The sequence below is a fragment of the Emys orbicularis genome, chromosome 4, assembly GCF_028017835.1.
Source record: "Emys orbicularis isolate rEmyOrb1 chromosome 4, rEmyOrb1.hap1, whole genome shotgun sequence".
NCBI classification, from domain to species: domain Eukaryota; kingdom Metazoa; phylum Chordata; order Testudines; family Emydidae; genus Emys; species Emys orbicularis.
The window spans coordinates 121,819,448-121,834,402 of NC_088686.1; the positions used below are offsets into that span (position 1 = coordinate 121,819,448).

Sequence of the window (14,955 nt, forward strand, 5' to 3'; positions counted from 1 at the left end):
CAACTGGGAGGTGGGAGACCCAGGTCCCCCCTTCTGCCTGAAGCATGGAAAGGATTTGAACAGCAGCTTCCCACCACTGAGGAGTGTGCTGTAACCACTGAGCTACAGGATATTCTGGTGTGAGGCTCCCACAATCTCTCCTGTTGAAGCTATTCTGCTTTGGATAAACAATTAGATAGTCATTGGAGATGGGGAACTGGACCCTGGCTTTGCCACCTCCCAGATGAAAGTTTTTACCACTGTGCTAAAAGTTATAGGGTCAGCATCACCACCACAACAATTTCGAATGGGGCCCAATCCAGAAGGCAGCCCTTGAGTACACCTACTGGATCAGCCCCTGTACGTGAGTTAGGCAGACAAATGTCTCTTCTCCTGCAATTTGTGAATTGCTCTGGGGCATAGGTATGAGAGAGGTACCTGGCGGCCTAGAGTACGGCAGCAGTGCACATGCCCAGAGGCAGAAACACAGGTGCCTACAGGATTAGACAATAGCCAAGCAGGAGTTCTATGGATCACAGTGGAGCCCCAAACTGGAACTTAGACACCTAAGAAACTTTGTGGATCTGGGCCTTAATGGGTATGTCTATACTGCATCTGGGACCAAGCCTCCCAGCCTGGATCCACACACTTGTGCTAGTGGGGCTCGTACTAGTGCACTGAAAATAGCTGTTTAGCTGTTGTGGCTTGGGCTCAGAGATACAGCAGGATGAAACATTTTGGTGTCAAATCAATAATGATTGATCCTTACTGCTCACCTGCCTGTAGGTGGATATCACATGGGTCCATTGGTGAATGGTCATACGCAGGGGCACATGCGGATGAAGTTTTCCAGGAGTTTCCAAACAGCTGCGGGGTGCTTTCAGGTACTCCTACTGGAGATCTTTTGCAAGACAAAGGTCAGTCACTGACAACATCACAAATTTACAACATAACTGCTCAACTGCATCACATCCCACAATGAAGTTGGTCAGCATCCCTGTTTCATTGCTCTCTCAGGCAGTGCTCCAACAGAAGGGTATGTCTACACAGCAGTTAAACACCCACAGCTGGCCTGTGTCAGCAGACTCGGGCTCAAGGGGTTCAGGTTGAGGGACTGTAAAATTGCAGTGTAGGGGGCAGTCTGGGCCAGGACTCTACTGCCATAGGCATGCACACACCCACTCTCACTAGAGCCTCACCTCTGTATGATACCTGTATGTTTTTCTGGATGTCATGCCATAATTGACAAATTAGAATGGTTTTTAAGGAGCTTTTATCACCGTGTAAAGCAAATCAAACAGGTTTGTAACTGGTTACAGGTTAATTGGGGATGGTTGTGGGTACATCTATGCTGCAATAAAAAACCCACGGCACCAAGCCTCAGAGCCTGGCTCAACTGGACTCAGGTTCTCACGGATCAGGCTGCTGGGCTAAAAATTGTGACACTCGGGCTTGGGCTGGAGCCCAGGTTCTGAGACCAACCCCCTTCGCTGGGTTTCAGAGCCCAGGATCCAACTCGAGCACCTACACAGCAACTTTTAGTCCCACAGCTAGAGCCCCGTAAGCCCAAGTCAGCTGACTCGGGCCAGCCATGGCCGTGTCACAGGTCTTTTATTGCCATGTAGGTTGCATAACCAAATCATGTGCTTCACACAGTGAGAAAAGACTCTTAAAAACCATTATAATTTGTCAATTATGGCATTAGATCTCAATTATGGTTTTATACTTAAACACTGTAATCTTCCAGTTGTGGTGCAGCTGTCACATTTCACTCATTTGTCACCCTTTTGGACAGCCTGTGTTACACATGGGCAGGTTTGGAGATTGAGAAGGGTGTTGCAAACATCTGATGATTGTGAATTAAACTTTTAAGAATGTAAGAATATCTTGGCATCTTGTAAATACCGTTGGCAAATTTATGGCACATCCCAGTGTGATCTAGGCAGTTTTACCTGATGATGATTCTTTGTATCTTTAAAATAAAAAGTAGAGCTAGTTGCACGGGGGAATAGTTCTAGAACTTTTCAAAGAAATTAGGGACATTTTTGTGTGAAAAATGTTCCCATTTTTCTACCAGCTTTAATAAAAAGATTTCAGTTTAATTTAAAAATTAACACATCTTTTCTTTCCTTCTGACAGGTCAGAGGAATGTCCCTTCCTGCTCTAAATGGGCTCAACCCCTTTCTGCTCTGTTAACTCCTCTTTATCCTTTTTCACTCCTTTCCTCTTTACTTTCTCCCTTCTTAGTTGACTGTTTCTTCATCCTGAAGCCACTTCACTGTGCTGGGTCTGCAAGACTGCACACAGACTTCAGAGCAAAATGGACCAGATTGAATATGTTTCACTGTGGTGCTCATGCATCTCTAACTGTGTTCCAGTGCATTCACAGCAAAGTGAAGCTCAAACAACAGGCAAATTCATTTTGAAATCTACTGCTGGGCTGCAAGACTCAGCACAATGGGGACTCTGTTGGAGAAAGGAGATTAGAATGGTAGTGGAGACTAGGATCTGGAAAGAGATAAGGAAAGGCTTGCAAGGAAGCAGAAAGTCCTTCAGGAAGGAGACATTTTCAAGCACAAATCTCCAAATAAACATCTGGGAGCTTGTTTATATTCTAGTGTACTTTTATATGATTATTTTCATTTTAAAAAAGACATCAACATCAATGCGGTTTATAGTGTCTTAAAGGTTTCCCCTTCTAGCAAACCAAAACCAACTTCTCAGTTCCAGCATTTTGAGGGGGGGAAGGGGGAAATATGAAGTCAAACTCTTGGTATCTGTCCAAGAATCTTCAGCATGTATATTTTCTATACCACTCTAAATATATGAAAAAAGACGGTAATCATTCGTACAAAAAGTCATCCTGCATGTTCCCATTGAAGGTTCCACAAAGGCCCACAGTATCATCCTTCCATCGGTCGTCAACTTGAAGATAGAGCCTTAGCCCCTGCCTGTCATATAGTATCTGTAGTCCAATGTTGGTCTTTACTTGCAAAAATACAGAGGAGAGCTTCCTGATTTCAAAAGAATCTGGTGGGGAGGGGAAGGGGAAAAAAGATAAGTTGAAAGAAAATGGTTACGAACCTTGTTCTAATTTATGTCCGTTACAGTTTCTATATTCTGAACCCCCCAAAAAGCAATAGTGATGTATCATTAGAGGATAGGATGTATTTTACTGTCTCATAAGGCAAACTAAATGTTTGATACATTCTCTCAAGTTGTGTAAAAACACAACAGATCACTGGCAATTTCATAAAGAGTAAGTAGAATCAAATAGTTTTAAAAACACAGTTTTTTCAGATAATCAGCTGTAGGCAGGTGGCATCATCATGATGGTGGCAATGTACTGCATGAAGCATAGACATTTTGGACAGTTCCCATAGAGCCTGATCCTGCAAGATGCCGAGTGTCCTTAAGCTCTCACTGAAGTCAACACAGATCCTTGCAGGATGGGGCTATGGTTTAATATGCAATATACTTGTCTCTCCCAACAATGATATATTAAAAATGCACTGAGTTGAGGCAAGAAAATATGAAACCCAAACTTAAGGCAGAACTCCTCTGGTGGCTCCCAACACCATTATGCTATGTAAGTAGAGCAAGAAGAACTCCCACTGACATTGCTGTGAGTTCTGTCTGAGTAAGGAGAGGAGAAAAGTCAGAGTCAAGACATACAATGATGATTGGAGAGAATTTTGCTTTTAGGACAGAACTAAAGGACCTTGTAGTCTGAGTGATAGACTATGGGCCTGTCAATGGTACAATTTACTTTATCTTCATGTAAGAGGCTTCTGGCATAATACTAATAATTAATATTTTTGTCATCAAGGCATTAAATACCACTGCAGTTAGTTAGTGAAACACCAATTGGTGCCATCCTATGGGGAATTAGCAATGTGTCAATGGCAACAACATAATTCATATACATGGTTTTAAAAATACTGCTTTGCTGCTTGATATGCATTATTTACTTATGTATTTATTATTCCTTACCATCCGAATAGGGCAGGCTAATTTTGTACTGATCATATATCAAAACATCTCCTGAATGAGTCAGAGTCACTTGCCTCTTGGGATCCTGATTAAGAATCAGATTGACTGATTTGGTACATGATCCATCTTGGTTCTGCAAATAGGAGTAAGAGAAACATTTTGAGTTGGGTTAAATGTTAAAGCAGAAGTATGGAGGGGGAAAACTGTAAATAATTTTCAATTGTATCTTGCCTCTTTAGAAAAATGTATTTGTAAAATATGTGGTTTCAAAGTTCAATTTAAAACAAAGTTAATATTGAGATTTTAAATATAGATGTTTGAATACACTTGTAACATATTGGACAAATACAGCTCAAAAGTAAGAGACATAAAAACAAATACAGCAAAATCTTTTTATAGGGCCTGATACAAAGCCCTATGCAATCAATGGGACATTACATTAACTTCAGTAGGCTTTGGATCAGGCTCATTTATTTCCGGAAAAAACTTCATTGAAAGTTGCTGCTTGTAAATAAAATTACATTCTGCACATTATAATGCAAAGAAACAATTTGAGTCAGTCGTTCCATTTAAATGGAAATGGGTTTTTGCCATATCTAAGTTATTTCTAAACATTTTAAACCTAGAATGCTTTTGAAAGCAATAGTAATATATGATATATATAAAAAGAGGTTTCATGGTGTACATGATTTTAAAGTATATTTGGGCTCATTCTTGCCCAGGCAAGAGATCTGAAATCCACTGGCCTACCCTATTTGCCATGTGTTACAAGCAGTCCTCTTATCTAGCTGGTTAAAGCTCATCTCAGAACCACTCTGCAGACTCACTGGCAACAGGACTTTGATGACACATGCCTGCTGTGCCACTGTATCCAACCACATACTTATTGAACTAAGACAGTGATAAGAATGACACAGCCAGGACTACATATAGGAGGATACTTGGGAGTTGTATTGGTTCCCTATGAACACTAGCTAAATCTTACACCAAAGGAAGGAACAAAATCATTCTAAAACAATCTAATGGACCCCTGGAAGTTCCTTGCACTCAGGTCAGTGACACCCAGTGATCAATGGTATAAAAGGCAACCAAAAGATCTAAATAATCAGACTTTGCATTGTAAGTGATCACCAGGACTCTGTAGCAGAAACCTGATTCAGAGAATTGCGTTAAATCTAATCTAGGAAAAGGAACATGCCATGTGCCATACCTGGTAAAACCAACCAACACCATTCAAAGTTCATAAATTGAATATTTGAATTGCAGAAAACTAAGTGCTCTGAAATTGAAAGACCAATAATTATTCAATGAAAATGTTGAACAAATAATTTCAAATAACTAATAAATATGACTATATTGTAGGCAGCTCATGAATACTTTGTGAACAGAAAAAGAGGCAAAATTCATCAAGTACATTATTTACTGAATATTATTCTCACGATTCTATTGTGCAATGTTGTAACAGGTTGGGCTTTATTAAAAATTAATGTTTGATTTGGTCACATGTTTTTCAGGGTTTCTAGTAAGCTTCTTTTGGAGCTGTAGTATGCATGGATAGTCAGAAAACTTTTCCCAGACCTGCAGCCTTTCATTTTGGACTTCAAAATATGTGCTTTTGGCATAAAAATTGTCAAAAGGAGGCAGTTCTATGCTCATGCAGTGTACACCTGTGGCTTGTTAGCAATGGCCTTTGCAATGTGAAAGATTCCCATGATCCAAGCTAGACATGCAAAACCTACCTGGCCCACATTTTGTAAATTTGCACAAAGAAACATAGCCAGATAAAGAAACTAGATGGTGTAAGAAAAAACCTAAAGCAAGTAGTGAAACCACTTGGTAACTCAATCAAGTATTGAGCACTTAATATTCCAGCATGTTTTATATTACAGTAGAGTGAACTACAACTAGATACCACACCAAACAGGTGGAAGGCAGTATGAGTTCAAGATTCATTGAACATTGAATTTTTCCAATGTATCACAGTTACAGACACATGTGCTAAATAACCTGGCAACTATCCACACAGATGATTCAATAGCTATCAGAGTTTCCAGACAAGTACCTCTGTCTTTGTGAGTAGCTGAACCCATTTAGCCTCCCATTCAAAGAAATAGCACTGGGAAAGGGAAAAGAAATGCTTGATAAGTCAAATAGAACTAACAGACTTTACTTGTTAGAATAAAATTCAGCAATTGGTACTTTTGTAACCAGATAAAACCCTAGAAAATGTACGGTAGGGGCCAATCCTGCACTGGAAGTGAAATGGAACAGACGACCTGCAAAGGCTTTTCCATCTTTGAATTGTGGTAACAAAGTTGTTTGTTACATTTTTAAATACATATCTGAGCAGCACAGGAACCAGACTGTGAAGCAGGGTCACAATTTGGTTTCTGCTGTTTCTTTGCTCCAGAATGGGAGTTATCTGTATCACGCCTTTTGCCAGCACAGATTATTTTACTTTCTGCAGTGGCTCCAGTGAACAGGCTGGGGTGTTTGGGGACCAGCAGAGCTGAGATTTTGCCCATTCCCCACCATCTACACAGGAAGGGAAGTTGCAGCCCACAGGTGCTGCTCTCCCCCTGTGCAAACTCTGACAATGCAAGTAACCCACTCAGGAGAGTAAGTGGACTCTACATCCTCTTACTCTCCTATGCAGGCAAGTAGGAGGACTCACAAATGACCCCAACATGACCAGGTCTATCATGTTTGTTCCGTTTTTTTCTTAATGTATTATGTATGTATCTATTTTCATAGACATTTCTTCTTCTACAACAGAACACAATGCCAAAGAGAGATGTTTGAAACCTTTACCATTGGCCTTAGGTTCATGTAACTTGATTAAACTTCAAGTGTTGAAGATACAGCACAAGCATGATGATGCAACAGAAATCTGGCAAATCATATATTAAAAACCTTCAGTGTGAGGCAGGCATTGCTGCAATAGCTGATAAAAGTGTCTCACTTGAAGTGGTTATAAGAGACTGTAGGAAGGCAAGAGAAATGTCCCACAGTCACAAGGGTGGGGGTTTGAGAGACAGCTGGTGGATCAACCACTGACCACATCATCCCACAGATCACTACATGCAGAGGGGAAGCACAAAGGCTGTGGAGGATACTTCAACCCAGAAGCTAGGGTGGCAGATATAGAGAAGCTCTCCAGTTTCTCTATCACTAGGGTAAGAAGGATTCTGTCCCACCAACACTTCCTACACATTTTCCATGGAAAAACCCAGCATCCAACCCAGCTACTCAGGCGGGGCACAGGGAAAGGATTTGGGTCAATCTGCAAGCAAAAAGTGAGTATACACATAACACTTTAAGTGCTGACTTCTAGCGGATCATGGCCTAATTAAACTTGAAATTCAGTGCAGATGTAGAAGCAAATCTGATGACCTCCATAAAACCACAGAGAGGTTGAAAGACAAACTGAAAACCATATAAGAAGAGGTTGCATTCAAGACATACCTGTGGCTAAGCAAATGAAATCAAGAGTATGTAGGCTGAATATTACATAGTATTTTGTTGTTCGTCAAGAGTTCTATGGTACTGTCTGATTCATTTAAGATTTTTACTATACTTGACTCTATGCTTTCTTTCACATATAGTGCCACTTCCCCACCATTGCAACCTGCTCTGCCATATATATTTTGTAGCCTGGCATTACCATGTCCCATTGATTATCATTGTTCCACTAAGTTTCTGTGATGCCTATTATATCAATATCCTCATTTAATACCAGGCACTCAAGTTCACCCATCTTAGTATTTAGACTTCTTGCATTTGTATACAGCACTTATAATTTTTGTCAATATTTAGCTGTCTGCCTTCATGTAATGTAACTGACTCATTTTCGTTTGACTAGGTCATGAAGAAGCTTATTAACCAAACATGAACAGATGCTGAAAAGTTGATTATAAAGTTGCAGTCATGAACCAGGACCCCATTGTACTAAGAACTGTACAAACACAGAAATAATTACAACAAATCTAAGGAGCCAATGATATCAGAAATAGTGCCTGAAAACCAGTGCAGAAAAGAAAGCTTGCCTAGACATCATTTAAATGGACAGAACTATTTGCAAAGTTTGTTGCAACTATTATTCCACCAAGTACACATCAAGCGCTACAATAATGCACACGGAATTCATATTTTCTAGATATACAATCCAGACAATGTTCATTGCAGACATTATTCAGTAAACGAACTTAAAATATTTACATCAGTGCCTAGGTGTCCACTGTTTCCTCCTACAAATAGCAAGGCAGAAGTCAGGGTACTGAATGTTAAGAGGTTACTAGAAAAAGCAACTGACAGTAACTCACATCCATAATTTGTTTTATGGGGTCATGCAGCACCATTAAAGTGTAGATTTGCAACAGACTCATATGGAACGCCAATTGAATTCAAGGACTTCCCTGTATCACTAAAAAGCACCAGCAGTGATATTTTACCTAAAAGAGGCCGTTAAAAAAAACACAACTGCTGAAATATTTTTTCAGATCTACCAACTATTTGGATTACTGATAGAGACATATACTGGTCTCATATTTGTACACACAAAAACATGCCTCTGCACAAGCAAATTAAATACCTGTGCACAGAACAGCTGATTTTCCAAACATAGTTCAGTATTTGTACATGTTATTTCAAAGCCTGACTGGCTTCTTCATGTCCTCTTGTTTATAAGAGTGACTCTCATCCAATCAAGAAACTGAAACAATACCATATTGCTTATGTGACTAATCAGCTAACCAACATGGCTAGAATCCCGAATATCAAGTATTGAATTATCATAGCCAATTGTTTGAGACCTATCCAGAATTTACAAATAGCAAAAACTTTATCAAGTTATTTCAAACACAAAAATGATTTGCTGTATATTGTTTGTTCAGCTGTAAATGTGTAACCTAACATAATATCAACTTCTTCTAATCCAATTGGCAGTTAGATCCTAGCACCCATGTGGAGTCCCAGTGACTTCACTGGAATTCTGCATGGGTACTGGGCCCATCCATACAGAGCTCGTTGCAGGGGCCATGATTTGTAAACAGAACAAAGAGAGTAATTTGAAAACAATATGTTTTAAACATTCTTCCTTGAAAGGATAGAGCTATGTAATGTGCTGCAGAAAACTACTGGTGGAAAGAAATGAATGGGATATTCCAGCTAGTGCAGTACTGATAAGCATGTTTAAATGATAGTTAAAGTGGATGCATTGAAAGCAGTCTTTCCCTTTTAAATTATACTGACTTGGCCTTTCAGAATTCTATCTTCCTACTTTTAAACTTCTATTTTTATTAAAACATGTTAAATGCATTTCATGACTGAGTTATCTAACTTCTTTTATAAAGAGGTTCAGAATGGGCTCAGTTTTGTAGGAACCCCTTTTAAGCCAATATAGATGGTTTGCACTGATTACAAAGTGTTTCAATAGCATGGTCATGGTGACAGCATTAAAATTAATATTATTGATGTTGACTTATTGATAATAGTCATTGAATTAATAAAAATGTATTCAATAATTTTTATGTTAAGATCATGTCATTTAATGACTTTGTGTTATTTACTCCTTTACATAACACAAGAACCAAGGGTCACCCAATGAAATTTAAAGGCAGCAGGTTTAAAACAAACAAAAGGAAGTACTTCTTTATACAATGCACAGCCAACCTACAGAACTCATTGCCAGGGGATATTGTGAAGGCCAAAAGTATAACTGGGTTCAAAAAAGAATTAGATAAGTGCATGGAGGATAAGTCCATCAATAGCTATTACCCAAGATCAGTGGTGGGCAACCTGCAGCCCGTCAGGATAATCCACTGGCAGGCCACGAGACAGTTTGTTTACATTGACCTTCCGCAGGCACGGCCCCCCCGCAGCTCCCAGTGGCCGCGGTTCACCGTTCCCAGCCAATGGGAGCTGCAGGCGGCCGTGCCTGCAGATGGTCAATGTAAACAAACTGTCTCGCGGCCCACCAGCGGATTACCCTGACAGACTGCGTGCGGCCCGTGAGCCGCAGGTTGCCCACCATTGCCCAAGATGGTCAGCAATGCAACCGCACGCTCTGGATGTCCTTCACCTCTGACTGCCAGAAGCTGGAAGTGGATGAGAGGGGATGGATCACTCAATGATTGCCTGTTCTGTTCATTCACTCTGAGTGGCACTGGCCACTGTCAGAAGACAGGATACTGGGCTAGATGGACCATTGGTCCGACCCAGTACGGCCATTCTTATTTGTGAATGTAAATTCAGAATGTTGCACATGAAAATGGCTGTGCTATAAAATCTTCAGGCATATTTTCAGAGATTGACTCAACACTTGGCCCTAAACTTGCAAATAATGCCTTCCAGCTTCTACGTACAACAAACTGTAGCCATATAATGTGTTAATATTTATTAACTATCGAACATTGTTCTGCAGAAGGTTTGCTATCTCCACCAAGGATTTTATAGAAGAAATTTTACCTGACAATAATTCTCTGTTTCAGTGAATTGTTTCTTTCATAACATTGCCTCAGCCAACTATCAGCAGGTGTTTTCACATGAACTGCTTTCTCTCTCACTAGACACTTAACAAAAATTCTTATATTCAGAATCCTTCATCATACAAACTACAAAGCCAGTGATGTTGTCACTTGAAACTCAGATAAGGTTAAGCTGTGCTGATCACTTTCCTGAGTCGCTTTCCAAAAAGTGCTTAAACAAAATTTCACATCATTCTGAAACCACTTGTTGCATGCTGACTATTTATGTCACCAGCTCTAAGGCGCTAGCTGACTAGTGTCTTTGTGATTCAAAGGGCTGGAATCTCTTCAGGTATTTTCTTTCTTCATTTTTTAATCTGCTAGAATGTGATGGGACTGATCAGTGAAAAAAATGTAATAGTCATTAAAAAAAAAAAAAAAGACCAAAAATCTCAGGCCACTGAGAAATAAGAGCTTCTGTAACACACATCTTTTAGATTACAATTCAGATTTATTTCTTATAAGGGAAACACATGCTGGATGTTCCCTAGTGTAAAGCAGTTTATCTGCCAAGCGGGGGCCACATATTTAAGCAAATTAATGGATGCTTCACACCCCTACTCCAGTGGTGTCTGGATTAACTTCAGTGAAAGTACTCTTGATTTACACCACATATGTTCTGATTTTCCAGTGGCCTCCATCTTCAGAACGCTCCACTCACTTATACCTGCAGTAGAGTTTACACTCACTTTGGATTCATGGAAACAGATCCTCTGGTCTAGACTCAGAACAAGACACAAGTATGTGGGAGTGATCCTGATCTTGGGTCTGGTTGTGGGTCCCAACATATACTAGAATGGCCTGATGGCTGCTCCAATTTACACCTGGCTGCTTACTGCCCCAAGAGGCTATTCTGGCACCTAGAAATCACCAGGCCACAGAGATAAATTAGGCACAACCCCTGTGTCTTCAGTCAAGAAGAGGGTGAGAACAGCTCCCACGGCTGTATGCAGTCTGAGGATTACCCCAGAAGGTCAGACACATCAACATTATGGTCACATTACAAAGCAGAAGCAGCACAAAGCCACCGAAGCAAGCAAGGCCCAAGTTCTTGTTTATTTTGCACAGAGGCAAGGGAGTGCTGAAAGGGAGTGGAGAATAAGGCCCATAATGAGCATCTTGCATATTATCATAACAGAAACTTGAACCAAGACCTTCATTGTCTATTGGCAACATCTTTAGAAACAGCTCCCTCTAGCCAAGACAGCGTAAACTGGCCTAATCTTGCCTCAGCCTCTGTAACCCACTGATGAGCGAGTGTTATGAGTTTCCCTCTCTGTCCCAATACACAGAGGATGAGAGTTGTTTCACCCCCCAATTATAGAGCTCAAGCTGTAGCAGTTTATGACCTGATAAGCCAGCCAAGAGGGAGGCCATCACACCTCAATTTGCTTAACTGAACTGCTGACAGTGTTTCTTCAGGAGATCCCATTTTGCTAGCCATTAGTCCAGCAACACAGGACACAACTGAAATATATCCCTCTTTCTCAAGTTTGGCCAATTCTACAAACCCTGTAGAAGCAGAAGTATGTAAACTTTAATGTTTATGTTCCTATTTTTTGTTACACTCCTTTTTTTAATTGCACTAAAAATGAGGATTGAGCTTTCTTTCAGACTATAATACTGGAGTCAGCAACACCTCAGGATTTACAGAAAGTAATCAATGCAGCCCTTCAGGGGTGAAACACAGTGACTATTTAGAAATGCACATCAGTTTTGAATAGAAAGCGAAGGAGAATACTATAGGCAAATGGAATTACAAAGGAAAATAGAGGGAAGAGGATCTGATTGTGATCTCACTCAGTCAGAGGTAACTCCAGCGGACTGTAAGCTCTTCAGGGAAAATGATTGTCTTTGAACAGTGCCAGCACATTGTCGGAACTATCAGAATACAAATAGCAAATAATAATAAAGTCTGTGCAGTTTATATAAACTTCAGAGTCATCAGTAGAGTTGCTACTGATTTAAACTAGTTAAGTGAGATCAAAATCAGACTCCGAATGTAATTACCTAAGTTGGAATCTGGCCAGGACACAAAGTTTAACCTGTTCTACTATTAGAACAGGTGGCCAGCAGCTCCGTTTTTTATCTTGTCTCAAACATGACAACTGCCGTAGCACTGTGATCCTGACATAATATTGGAGCATTAGTTCAGAACAGATGCTAAGTACTGGACAAATTCTGCCCTGGGGTGTACATATATAGCACCTATTGAAGTAAATGAAAAGGCAACCATCCAAAAAAGGAAGTTGGACACTCAGAAATGTGGTGTATTGAGGACTGTGTTGGAATTACAAGCTATCACTTGAAGAATGTGTGGTGGTGGCGGCAAGGGGTTCATGATCCCATTTGCAGGCTAGAGGGCTCTGTAGTAAAGTGTGTGACTGGAGTCAGTCTGAAAGGAGCCAGCTTAAAGCAAGGTGGGGTGAGTTGTGACTCTCTGCCTTAAGGAACAGCCTTTTTACTCTCTCTCTGTTTTGGGGTTCTTGTGTATTATTGTCATAAATTCTAAGCAATAAAGTAGCATTATGTTGCACCCTTCCAGCAAGAGTATTTATGTTTTTATCTAATATATTTTATGTGTGCTGTGACCACTTCCCACAGCAACTAGGTATTCCCTGGAAGACTAGTACAGACCTGACCCAACTTTGCTTACATTGCAAGGTCTAACAAGGCCACAACACAAGGTTAAATGCTCCAGCTGACTATATCAATCAGGGTTGTATTAGATATCATGAAGGTAATAAAAACCTTGTCCAATATACTGTATTCATCAGCACAAGTAATGTTACAATGATATACATACACACAGGACTGGCTTCACACATGTAGAAGAGACACGTAACTTTTGTATGTGACTGCAGACTGATGGGCAGATGTTTGCCCATTTGCCTAAGACAGCAGAACTCCTAGACTCAACTATACTTTACATACATACACACACATACACACACACACACACATTTAGAGAGAGTTCACCACCATCAACACTCTCGACGGGTGTACCCAAAACTTTATGCAGCTTTCCAAGCACTACAGCTAAAATTCTTTACAAGTTACAAGAAGCAAAATGAGAAGCCCCTACACCCAATGCACTGAGAATGGCAATAGTGTTCTGTGACTGCTATGTTATGTTTGCTATGTGCTTACGGCAGACCCAAAGAGAGAGAAGAGCCCACCACACCCAGAAGCCTCCAGGACAATCAGATACCAACGTTTATTTTTCAGAGTAAGCTCATCTTTTCTATTTTTTCCCCTCACCCAGGGCCTGATCCAATGTCCATTGAAGGCAATGGGAGGCTTTTGATTAACTTTAATGGATCCTAGATCAAGATCCCAAGGCACAGCTCTTCCTCTCTCTGGATGCAGATGTATGAGGCTTTCTCTACAATCCTCCTCAAAAAAATCTATTTAAATGCCTTTAAACATAAATTAATTAAAGAAAATCATTGCTACGGTCTTATTTTTAAAGTGTTACATTGTACAGGTAGTTGGTTGTGGATTTTTTCCCCTCATACTGAATGCATTTTTCTGACTCCGGTAACAGAAAATAGAAGATATAAGATATAATTAGAAAGCATTAAGCCTTACCGGTCCACAAGGAGCATTTTGCAGAGACACTGTAAACTTGCCAGATCTGTGGCTTTTTGCCAGAATATATTGGCAGGTAGCTTGGAAAGTGTATTTGCGCCCATCAAATGTCATGAAGTTAATGTCTCCTGAGACAGAGCATTCAGCTGATATTAAAAAAAGGATAAAGTCCTTTATTACAGAGCAAAAGTGTTTGTTGTAAATACTCTACAACTTCTATTATTACTGTAAGATTCAAATACTCTGGTATGGATCGAACAACTTTAATGACTGATTAACAATGTTATTCATGTGCTGTACTCAAGTGTTAGTGACAGGGAGGGAATGCATTAATCAAGCCCACATAAAGCAGTCAGAATATGAACACTTGATCTTAGAAATTCTCCTGGGATCCACTGCAAACTAACACTCTGAATATTGATAATCACTGCTCTATAGATTTGTCAGGCTATTAACTGTTGGGACTTAGATACCACAGTGGTGAACATTATAGAAAACCCTAAGACAGGTGGATAATTGGATGTGTAAAATTTGGATTCTTGATTATTTTTATTTTTTTATATATTATTGTACACAAAAAAATGGTGTTAAAGGCCCATTAAGGTTGCAAAGTCAAACATTCAAAAGTTAAACGCCAGCATTAAGTTAAGGTTATCTGTTTATAACTCAGCCAGATTTGGGATTTTTTTCTTTCACAGGAACAACAAAAATTTAATTCCTGACACCAGGACAACCCCCACTGCCAAAGGTCAAGTCTTTTCTCCAAAGCAAGCGGTGCTAGTGATTGGCAATGAAACAGCTATAAGAATGTGGTCAAAACAATGTATTTTTCCCTACTCTTGTTTTTGGAAAAACAAATCATCTGAGG

At 40.0% G+C, this 14,955-nt stretch overlaps 1 protein-coding gene across 1 annotated transcript in view; it reads right to left on the bottom strand.

The window, feature by feature from the left end:
- Window positions 1–14,955, bottom strand: part of OTOG (otogelin) — a 147,292-nt gene that overhangs the window by 118,506 nt on the left and 13,831 nt on the right. The window contains exons 11-14 of the mRNA XM_065403357.1: window positions 14,088–14,233; window positions 3,973–4,105; window positions 2,832–3,009; window positions 756–880 (exon numbers count right to left, since the gene is read on the bottom strand). Coding sequence (XP_065259429.1) covers window positions 756–880; window positions 2,832–3,009; window positions 3,973–4,105; window positions 14,088–14,233 — 582 coding nt within the window. The remainder of the gene's footprint in view (window positions 1–755; window positions 881–2,831; window positions 3,010–3,972; window positions 4,106–14,087; window positions 14,234–14,955) is intronic.